Source organism: Eretmochelys imbricata, chromosome 14 (assembly GCF_965152235.1).
Source record: "Eretmochelys imbricata isolate rEreImb1 chromosome 14, rEreImb1.hap1, whole genome shotgun sequence".
Lineage (NCBI taxonomy): Eukaryota > Metazoa > Chordata > Testudines > Cheloniidae > Eretmochelys > Eretmochelys imbricata.
In genome coordinates this window covers 31556841-31568260 of record NC_135585.1, presented here as the reverse complement: position 1 = coordinate 31568260, position 11420 = coordinate 31556841, and the positions used below count along the sequence as shown (strand labels likewise).

Here is an 11420-nt window from a genome sequence, read left to right as displayed (position 1 = left end):
TGTGGTGGAAGTCTAATATTGTGGGATCCACAATTTCCGCAAAATTGTAAATTAAGTAGGGCTATATATATATATATTTCCCCTGTCATACTGTTTAAATATGACTATATAGTACTATAGTAAATGAAACAATGAATTCACACAACTGTGGCTCTTTTGGCTAATAGCGATCACTAATTTGGCTCCTAAACCACTGACTATCACTACTTTAAAGCTACAGCAGATGGGAGAGGGGATGGCAATAAGGGGCTGGATTGTCCTTACAGAAACAGAGAGAACTGGAAGTAGTAATGATACAGCACAAAAGCACAGCTCCAAAACCTGCCGACCCTCCCCTCCTCAACATCCTCCTCCCCCCCGCAGTTCCAAACTCCTTCCCAACCCCCTGACATGCCCCCAAGCCCGGCTCCAAATATTGCCACACACCCCATATCTTCTCCAGAGACCCTGGGTGCACACCATCAATGTATCCCACATCCCCATCACCCCAAAGCTAAATACCCCCCCAACCAAAATCTCAGCTCTTAAAAACCCCATGTGTTCAATTCCCCCGGCTCCCCCACACACTGTACCCACACATCCTAGCTCCAAACAAACACCCCCCACATTAAGATGACCCACTATGAATATCCGCTTACTTTCGGAAGTGGGGGTGGGGAGAGGCTGAGACTTGGCACCATGCGCTGCAGTGGGCATTGGGCTATAGCTCCCCACCTCCATCTCCCGACCCCGACCCCAGCCCCAGCCTCTCCCTGGTTCAGTCACACCCACCCTGCAGCAAGGGCTGTTCTCTCTAGTTTGTGACTAGCCCATCGCTTCTCACCTTAGTGCCTTGGGTCATCCCCCGCTCTGGGCCCCACAGGGGGAACTCAGGGTCCCTGGAGCAAACCATGGAGATGGGTTCCTGATCCCCTTGGCAGGACACTGTCAGCACTTCCCTGGGTCTACCTCATGTCCCACCTCTGCTCGCTCCTCTCCCCCACCCCATGCACTGAGCTGCCTGATGATTCCCATATGGCCAGCTCTTCTGATCTGAGTCTCATGATCTATTGTGATTTTTCCCCTAAGGCCCCAGAACCTGGAGTCGTGTGACTACACCAGACTCTCAGCTTTCACTTTCTACAAAAATTAAGTTTCTCATCCTTATGGTTGCAATTAAAAAGCATCAACGTGGTGAACCCTCAAGGCTCAAAAGCCAGAAAGAAAATAGAAAAGGGTGACCATACATTCCGTTTCGGCCGGGACAGTCCCCTTTTTTAAGCTGTGTCCCGCCCGTCCCAACATTTTTGGCAAAAGTGGGCATTTGTCCCATTTGCTCTTGCCAACTTGATCAGATGGCAAGAGCAAATGGGACAAATGCCACTTTTGTCAAATAAATGGGGTGTGGAGGAACATGCAGTGGGGAGACAGGGCTTAGGCAGGGGGCAGGCAGGGCTCTGGCAAGCAGTGAAGCCAGCCTTGCGCGGGGAGGGGAGGGGGGCAGGGCTCAGGCGAGTAGCTGGGGCCAGTCCCACACAGGGTGGGAGTGGCTCGGGCAAGTGGCTGGGGCCAGCCCCGTGCCATCTCCCATTTTCCCTTTGGGAATATGGTCACTCTAAAATAAAGAGATCTCCACGTGTGTTATTTTTTTTAAAAAAATCTCACGATTCTTAAGTCAATCTCTTGATTTTCAAATGCTTCGGTGGGCAATAGCATCATCCCCACCACGCTCCACAGAGCCTCCTGCAGGGAACTTTGAAGGAGGAGCCAGGGCCCCGCAGTAAGGAAGGAAGCCCCAGGCAGCAGTCAGTCTGTGTGCACATGGCTAGCATGCCAGCTGCAGCTGCAGCACTTCTGTCAATACTTCTCTGCCTCAGTTTCACAAGCATGGAGTCCAGCTCACGTTATTATTACCCAGTATGTGGCACATGAAACATGCAGGACGGGCTTCTGGCATCTAGGACAGCAAGGGCTCCACTCCGGTTCCTCCAGGGGGTGTGGGATGCAGGCCCGCGGGCAGATGTTGTGCCCACAGCTGGCATCTATGAAATATTCCAGGCACACGGGGCAGGAGGAGAGCATATCTGGCAGGCTCGGCCCTGGGCTCCCGTTACCGGCCATGGCTGCTCCGCACATACAAAGGGCTCTAGTCTCTGCTGGGGTTGGGGGCGAGGGGGGCAAGGCGAGGTTGTGGTGGGAAATGGAGAGGCGTCTCCTCGCCAGGGATTGGCTCATGTTCTGGGGGCCCCCGCCAAGGTCTTTGTGACACTGGGAGCATTGAGACAAAAGTCAGCCTGGAGGGGAGAGAAAACACCCTGATCCCAGGTCTGCAGATCCACTGGGGGAGCGGGAGGAGAGAGCCAGGCTGGGGGGAAGGGAAGGGGAGCGGCAGGGCTGGGGAGACCGGACGCCTGGGTTCTAACCCCAGGGTCTGGGAAGGTTCGGGTCCAACCCGAGAAAGCCCCAGGGGCGGTTGCAGCCCGAGTCGCTATGGAGAGACGCACAGGAAGGGAGCGGTGTGCGGCTGAGAGCTGGTGGCTGGTGTGGGAGGAAGGGGAGGGGGAGAGGAAAGAAGAGAGGGATCAGAGTCTCGGCATCATCCCCTTGCCTGGGAGCTGCTCATCAGCTCGGCTGTTAGAAGAAGCGGCTTCTGCTGCCAACCTTGGGAGCCCGGGCTGAGCCGCTACTGCTCCCCTCCCAGCTGCGTCTGTGCTGGGGAGAGCCCTGCATTAACCCCCTCTGGGCCCAGCCGGGGGACTTTCTCCGGGGGCCGGAACCAGCCCCGGGCTCTGCCGACACCAGCCCCTGAGCCGGAGCCTGCAGGTGAGGGGAGAGACCCGGGGAAAGGGCCGGGGCCGGGCAGGAAAGTGGCTCCGCACCAACGGCCCCTGGGAATCTGCTCCCTTGTTTAATGCGCCTGCCGGAGGGATTGGAGCTGCCTTAACAGCAAGGCTGCTGCTGCTTCTGGTCTCAGTCTGCTCTGAGCACTGGTCAGGATCTGTCCTAGGGGCAAAGTTGCGGGGTGGTGGCTTCAGATGGAGAAATTGGGGAGGAAGAAGTGGGACTTAAGGGGCACCATCAACAGACTCCCCCCCCAAGGGGGTGTCCCCTTTTTGTCTGAGGGAGGGTAGGGTTGTCAGGAAGGTTAAGGGTGAAAAATATGACAGAGAAGTAGAGAGACAGTGTGAAATGGGGTCAGTTTACTCATCTCTGAAGTTAGGTGAACAACAGGGGAGAGGCAAAAGGGTGGCTCACAGGCGAGGGGAGAGTGTGTGTGCAGTAGTGATGGAGGGGATGGGGTGGGGTTGGTTAAAGGCGCAGCTGCTGTCAAAAAAGCAATCAGAATGTTGGGAATCATTAGGAAAGGGATCTCACAAAAGTGGGTGACGGGGCAACAAAATGGCAGATGAAATTTAATGTTGACAAATTCAAAGTAATGCACATTGGAAAACATAATCCCAACTATACATATAAAATGATGGGGTCTAAATTAGCTGTTAACACTCAAGAGAGAGATCTTGGAGTCATTGTGGATAGTTCTCTGAAAACATCCACTCAGTGTGCAGCAGCAGTCAACAAAGCGAACAGAATGTTGAGAATCATTAAGAAAGGGATAGATAATAAGACAGAAAATAAGACATATTGCCTCTCTATAAATCCATGCAACGCCCACATCTTGAATACTGCGTGCAGATATGGTCGCCCCATCTCAAAAAAGATATATTGGATTTGGAAAAGGTTCAGAAAAGGCAACAAAAAATTATTAGGGGTGTGGAACAGCTTCCATACAAGGAGAGACTAATGAGACTGGGATTTTTCAGCTTGGAAAATAGACAGCTAAGGGGGGATATGATAGAGGTCTATAAAATCATGACTGATGCAGAGAAAGTAAATAAGGAATTGTTATTTGCTCCTTCTAATAATACAAGAACTAGGGGTCACCAAGTAAAATTAATAAGCAGAAGGTTTAAAACAAACAAAAGGAAATATTTCTTCACACAATGCACAGTCAACCTGGGGAACTCTTTGCCAGAGAATGTTGTGAAGGTCAAGACTATAACAGGGTTCAAAAAAGAACTAGATAAGGTAAAAAGAAAAGGAGTACTTGTGGCACCTTAGAGACTAACCAATTTATTTGAGCATGAGCTTTCGTGAGCTACAGCTCACTTCATCGGATGCATACCGTGGAAACTGCAGCAGACTTTATATACACACAGAGATCATGAAACAATACCTCCTCCCACCCCACTATCCTGCTAATAATAGCTTATCTAAAGTGATCATCAAGTTGGGCCATTTCCAGCACAAATCCAGGTTTTCTCACCCTCCACCCCCCCAACACACAAACTCACTCTCCTGCTGGTAATAGCCAGAAGTTGGGAATGGGCGACAGGGGATGGATCACTTAACTTATCTGTTCTGTTCATTCACTCTGGGGCACCTTGCCATGGCCACAGTTGGAAGACAGGATACTGGGCTAGATGGACCTTTGGTATGACCTTGTATGGCCGTTCATATGTTCTTATTCTTCATTTACAAATATAACCCCACTACCAACCTCTCTAAGAGAAGCAGTGGGGTCCTCTCAAATTTTGGTTTGATAGATAAACCTCCGTGGTTGTGAAGTGCCAGTAGGGAAGTGTTTGCTCTATCATGCACATCAGGAGTAAAAGGATTTGGACAGTGTTACTTTCTTCCTACCTTGTAAAAATGTTACCCACCCATCCCCACTGAAATGATCTGCACAGATCACTTGGGAGGATGGAGGCATTCAGTGGTTATTCCTTATCAAGGGCACATCAGAGTAGAAGGATCCTGAATGTTCAGCTGTTAAAGGGATATTTCTGCTGCCAGATAGTCTGTATTTTTTTTTTAAATCTTTAACACTCACATCACTTCATAATAGCTTCAAAAATCATGTTTGACTGGGGAGAAAGAGCCTATCAAATTTCAGACTCTCATGCTTCAGAAAAGTCTGTGTTTCTCTAAATAATATTTCTGTTGGACACACCCATGCTTTCATAACTTCCTGGAAAATAGCAATGTTTCATTGGAGAGAACAGGCCTGTCAGATTTTATCCCCCAAAATATAAATTTCAGACCATAATGTGCATACTTTCCCTTTCTCGTCAGCATTTTATTTATTAGTGTCACTAACTAGTGGCAGAGGGATGTAACTAGAGCTTTATCAAGCACATAGTTGTGACCAAATCCTGCCTGACAGTTGCTGAACTATAATTCAGACAAGGCATTAGGTTGGACATTAGGAAAAACTTCCTAACTGTCAAGGTGGTTAAGCACTGGAATAAATTGTCTAGGGAGATTGTGGAATCTCCATCATTGGAGAATTTTTGAGAGCAGGTTGGACAAACACCTGTCAGGGATGGTCTAGATAATACTTAGTCCTGCCACGAGTGCAGGGGACTGAACTAGATGAGCAAGGTCCCTTCCAGTTCTATGATTCTATGTACCCACAATTTTTAAAGGTTACCCAAAAAAACAGTTGGGTTCGTGACCAATTTCCCCCCTTTGTGCTCAATGAAAAAGGATCTGAAAGAGACTTTGGTTTTCTTCTTTTTTTTTAAATATTAGAAGTACACAAGTATTCTAATATTTTCTAAAAGACTGTATGGACAACTGAAGAACTATTAGGTTTACAAAATTTAGGGAACAGAGCAAAGGAAACATGATTTTATCCCAGGATTTTTTTTTTTAAAGTATCAGTCACTGTAGTTAGAGCTGTGTGAAACTGGAATTTCAGGGAAAATTCTGTGTTTTTTAAATTTGTTCCAGATCAGAAAGAAATGTAAAAATTTGGTATTTCCCTTGACTGGACACAATATTCCAGCTGAGGCCTAATCAGCATGAAGTAGAGCGGAAGAAGTATTTCTCGTGTTTTGCTTTCAACACTCATGCGAATACATATCAGAATAATGGTTTTTTTTTTTTTTTTTTTGCAACAGTGTTACATCGTTGACTCATATTTAGCTTGTGGTCCACTATGACCCCCAGATCCCTTTCCACAGTACTCCTTCCTTGGCAGTCATTTCCCATTTTGAATGTGTGCAAGTGATTGTTCCTTCCTCAGTGGAGTACTTTGCATTTGTCCTTATTGAATGTCATCCTATTTACTTCAGACCGTTTCTCCAGTTTGTCCATATCATTTTGAATTTTAATCCTAGCCTCCAAAGAACTTGCAACCCCTCCCAGCTTGGTATCGTCTACAAACTTTATAAGTGTGCTCTCTATGCCAGGGGTGGCCAACCTGAGCCTGAGAAGGAGCCAGAATTTACCAATGTACATTGCCAAAGAGCCACAGTAATTCGTCAGCGGCCCGCATCAGCTCCCCCACCCCTGCTCCCCGCGCCTCTCACCCACCGGCAGCCCCGCCGACCGGCGCCTCCCCCTCCCTCTGTGCACCTCCCGAACAGCATGCAGGAGGCTCTGGGGGGGTAGGGGGAAGGAGTGAGGTTATGGAAGGCTCAGGAGAGGGCCCTGGAAGGGGTGGAGTGGGGGCAGGGCCTGTGGCAGAGCCAGAGGTTGAGCAGTGAGCACCTCCCGGCACATTGGAAAGTTGGCACCTGTAGCTCCATCCCTGGAGTCAGTGTCTATACAAGGAGCCGCATATTAACTTCTGAAGAGCTTCATGTGGCTCAGGAGCCACAGGTTGGCCACCTCTGCTCTATGCCATTATCTAAATCATTGATGAAGATATTGAAGACAACTGTACCCAGATATAATCCCTGTGGGACCCTACTTGATATGCCCTTCCAACTTGACTGTGAACCACTGATAACTACTCTGTGGTGATGGTTTTCCAATCAGTTATGCAGTCACCTTATAGTAGCTCCATCTCGGTTGTATTTCCCTAGTTTGTTTAAGAAAAGGTCATGCAAGACAGTCTCAAAAGCCGTATTACAGTCAAGATATACCACATTTACTGCTTTCTGCCATTCACAAGGCTTATTACCCCGTCAAAGAAAGCTATTAGGTTGGTTCTTGACAAATCCATGCTGACCGTTACTTATCACCTTATTATCTTCTAGGTGTTTGCACAGTGATTGCTTAATTATTTGCTCCATTATTTTTCCAGATACTGAAGTTAAGCTGACTGGTCTGTAATTCCCCAGGTTGTCCTTATTTCCCTTTTTATAGATTGGCACTATAATTGCCCTTTTCCAGTCCTCTGGAATCTCTCCTGTCTTCCATGACTTTTCAAAGATAATTGCTAATGGCTCAGATATCTCCTCAGTCAGCTCCTTGAGTATTCTAGGATGTATTTAATCAGGCCATGGTGACTTGAAGACATCTAACTCTTCTAAGTAATTTTTAACTTGTTCTTTCCATATTTTAGCCTCTGATCCTATGTCATTTTCACTGGCATTCACTATGTTTGACGTCCAATCGCTACTAACCTTCTTGGTGAAAACTGAAACAAAGAAGTCATTGAGCACCTCTGCCATTTCCACATTTTCTGTTATTGTTTTTCTCCCCTCATTGAGTAACCGGCCTACTCTGTCCTTCATCTCCCTCTTGCTTCTAATGTATTTGTAGAATGTTTTCTTGTCACCCTTCGTCTCTAGCTAGTTTAATCTCGTTTTGTGCCTTAGTCTTCCTAATTTTGTCCTTACATGCTTGTGTTATTTGTTTATATTCATGCTTTGTAATTTGACCTAGTTTCCACTTTTTGTAGGACTCTTTTTTGAGTTTCAGATCAATCAAGATCTCCTGGTGAAGCCAGGGTGGTCTCTTGCCATACTCTCTATCTGTCCTATTCATATGAGTATCTGAATATCCACAGGGCTTAAATAGACACAGACTCCTTGTGTCCCCTGCCTTGGGCTGGTTCCCTCTCCTGAGGTTCTCTGGTTCCCTCCCCTGAGGTTCTCTGTATTGCAGTCAAGATATACCACATCTACTGAGGTTCTCTGGCCTTCTGCAGTGTTGTGACAAGTGGCTTATTATCTGCTCTCTGCCCAAGTAATCAATGCCCCATGTTTGGGGATCCCTAAGTTTATTCCAGGAGACACACAACATGTTTCCCTCCAGTCACTAGGCTTTCCCATGGGGTCTTCATGAACATTTCCCCATCTTTGAGGATGAAATATCCCTCCTGGAAAGAAAGAGGCTGGATGGGACCGGGTGGGATGTTCTCTCTGGGAAATGGTTAATGGAGCTATAACAAACTCTGATAATCACCCCTTTCCATCCTATGAGCAGGACCCTCCCCCTGCCCCCTCCCCGCCCGCGACCACCTCACCAGACCTTATTTCCCACATGGACCAAGGGGAAGAACCCAGTGCCCCAGACCCTCAAGATTCTTCAGAAAAGGAGACACTGAGCGACTCCCACATAGGTAAGGAATAAGTCAAACCAAACCCCAAAACTGCCAATGCCCCTGTAAGTGCTCTGACCCCTGCCTCTTCTCAGCTCAGTCAGAAAAGTAGCTAGCAGGTGTCATAGCCTCATGGCAGACATCACTCATGGCCTGTCACCCATCCTGACTGAGACCAGCCAGTAGTGACCTCTCCTCCACGTTCAGGTGGGCTGAGGAGGAAGAATTGGTCCCTCTGCTCCTTCTCCTTCGCTGGCTGGGTATTGAGCTTATCAGCTGGTTTGTTTTGTTTTGTTTTACCCGTATTTGCCATTCACCTTTGCAGCACAGGGAATGACTCATGTCTGGATTCAGAAGGGAGCTGATGGGTTCAGCAGGGAGAATGAAGATGAGAGTCCTCAGCAGGAAAGTCCCGAGCGAATGGACCTGCATGGGATGTTATCAGGAAGCACCAAAGGGGAAGTTTCCCAGAATCATGAAAAGGAAAAAGCCAGTGCGAGTCAGTCTTATAAATGCCCCGACTGTGGGAAAAGCTTCCACTGGAGCTCACGCCTTGCCATTCATCGGCGAATCCACACAGGAGAGAAGCCACATAAGTGTGCCGACTGTGGGAAAGGCTTCAATTGGAGAGCACAGCTTATCACACACTGGAGATGTCACACGGGAGAGAAACCCTTTACATGTGAGGACTGTGGGAAAAGCTTCATGCGGAGCTCCATCCTTACTGAACACAAGAGAATACACACGGGAGAGACACCTTACAAATGCGACTATTGTGGGGAAAGATTTGCCTGGAGCTCAGCCCTCTCTGTACACAGGAGAATCCATGTGGAAGGGGAACACTATCGATGTAAAGATTGTGGGAAAAGCTTCTGCATGAGCTCAGATCTTAATAAACATAGAAGAGTGCACACGGGAGAGAGACCCTATAAATGCCCTGACTGTGGAAAGAGCTTCAGAGTGAGCTCAAACCTCACGGCACATCGGAGGATCCACACCGGAGAGAGACCCTATAAATGCCCCGAATGTGAGCAAAGCTTCCGGCAGAGCTCCACCCTTCTTAAACATCAGAGACTACACTTGCAAGAGAGGCCGTATAAATGCCCTGAGTGTGGGCAAAGCTTCTGTGTCAGCTCAGCCCTGACTGTTCATCAGAGGATCCACACGGGAGAGAGACCTTACAGATGCAAAGGCTGTGGGAAAAGCTTCAGTAACAGCTCATCCCTTGTCACCCACCAGAGGATCCACACGGGAGAGAAACCCTATAAATGCCCCGACTGCGGGAAGAGTTTCAGCCAGCGCTCGGCCCTGTCTGCGCACAGGAGCATCCACAGAGGAGAGAGACCCTATAAATGTGACTGTGGGGAAAGTTTCATTGTGAGTGCTGACCTTCTCAAGCATCAGAGAATCCACACGGGAGAGAAACTCTACAATTGCAAAGACTGTGGGAAAAGCTTCTCTCGGAGCACCAACCTTGCTGCCCACAGGCGGATCCACAGGGGAGAGAAACCTTATAAATGCCCTGACTGTGGGAAAAGCTTCACTAGTAGCTCAACCCTTATTACGCATCAGAGACTGCACACAGGAGAGAGACCCTATAACTGCTCTGATTGCGGGAGAAGGTTCAGTCAGAGCTCAGCCCTTACTAAGCATCGGAGAATCCACACGGGAGAAAGACCCTATAACTGTTCTGACTGTGGGAAAAGCTTCACCAACAGCTCCCATCTTATTAGACATCAGACAACCCACACTGGAGAGAGTCCCTATAAATGCCCGGAATGTGGGAAAAGATTCAGGCAGAGCTCGGCCCTTCTGAAACATCGGAGACTCCACATGGGAAACACTGTAAATGTCGACTTTACAGAGAATGCTCAGACCACCAGTGAAGCCAGGTGGGATGGGAATCCATGATGGACCTTGATTGGAACTCTACAGCATTAAAAAAAATTGCAGTAAAACTCACTTGAGCATTGTGGGGGAGAGGTCTGTCTGTGTGGGGGAAGCACCGGAGTGGGGATGATGCTGGGTGCTTTGGGAATGGGGCTGCAGGAAGCAGAGGGAGGCTTTGAGGCGGGTGAATCAGTTGTTTGGTGTTTGTGGGGAGAGAGCTGGGGTGTGGGGTGGTTCGTACAGTCTGTAATTCCCTGAGTTAGCCAAGCTCCTTGCAGCAACGTCTGGCAGGAGTGGAGGTGTTGGGCAATATGGGTGTCAAAGTTTGACTCAGACTCACAATTTATCAGACCACTCTGTTTTATTAGCAAAGCTGCTCTGCTAATACATTTAGAAGTGAGCTCCCCGAGTGGGGCTTGTGTCTTTTAATTTATACAGTTTTTTGGAGAACAAGTTACAGAGAAGTTACAGACAAAAGAAGAAAAAGATTTTAGTCACCACCCTTCGAGATCCCTGAGACCAGTCACGTATCTTCAATTACCTGCCACCCTTAACAATCTCCTTTAACAGCTTCCAGTTAACTTAACTAATTGCCCTTCACACCTTCCATTCTGATGCCTGCTTCTTAGACGTGCTGGCTCTATCTTAATTGCTTCTCCATTCAAAAGCTAATTGTCCCTACGTGTGCTCCCTCAGATACTTTGTAACATGTTTTGGCATGCCCTCTCATATACAATGTATCCAGCATGTCCCCTTATACAACGTTATACTTATACAATGTTATACTTCCACAATCCCCCTTTTTGGTCAAGGCTACGCCCATGACCAATGACTTACTGGATTCCATACATCAATCGTTCTCTTTCATTACTTCCACTGGTGACATTTAACAACATTAGATTAGCACTCTGGTTAGGGGTAACCTGATGGATGGTGTGTCTTGTGCAGTTTTGGATACAACAAGAAATCAATTGAAAACACACAAAGATTATTAGAATTCCAAATAGGATAGTCAGGATTCCTTGAAACAACCAGTTTCCCAGACTAGAGAAATTGAATAAGTTACTTATCCATTTCCACAAGGAACTTGGTTCTTCGTGGGGAAGGTATGCAATTTGCTCCAGATGGCTAGCACGATTTATTACCTCATTAGTATTATCAGGTATGTATACACAGCATTCTGTTCCAATTAGAGCACAGGTCCCTCCTTTGGCTG

At 47.7% G+C, this 11420-nt stretch overlaps 1 protein-coding gene across 2 annotated transcripts; it reads left to right on the top strand.

The window, feature by feature from the left end:
* Positions 1-2528: 2528 nt before the first annotated feature.
* On the top strand, positions 2529-10341 carry LOC144275201 (uncharacterized). Of its 2 annotated transcripts, XM_077834363.1 has the most exons (3): positions 2529-2802; positions 8200-8335; positions 8640-10341. In XM_077834363.1, exons 2-3 carry the CDS (start codon positions 8257-8259, stop codon positions 10223-10225), a joined length of 1665 nt encoding a protein of 554 aa, XP_077690489.1. In that variant the 5' UTR covers positions 2529-2802; positions 8200-8256; the 3' UTR covers positions 10226-10341. The 2 variants fall into 2 exon arrangements, with proteins under 2 accessions (XP_077690489.1, XP_077690488.1); XM_077834362.1 differs by lacking the exon at positions 2529-2802 and having other exon boundaries at positions 3351-8335.
* Positions 10342-11420: the final 1079 nt, after the last annotated feature.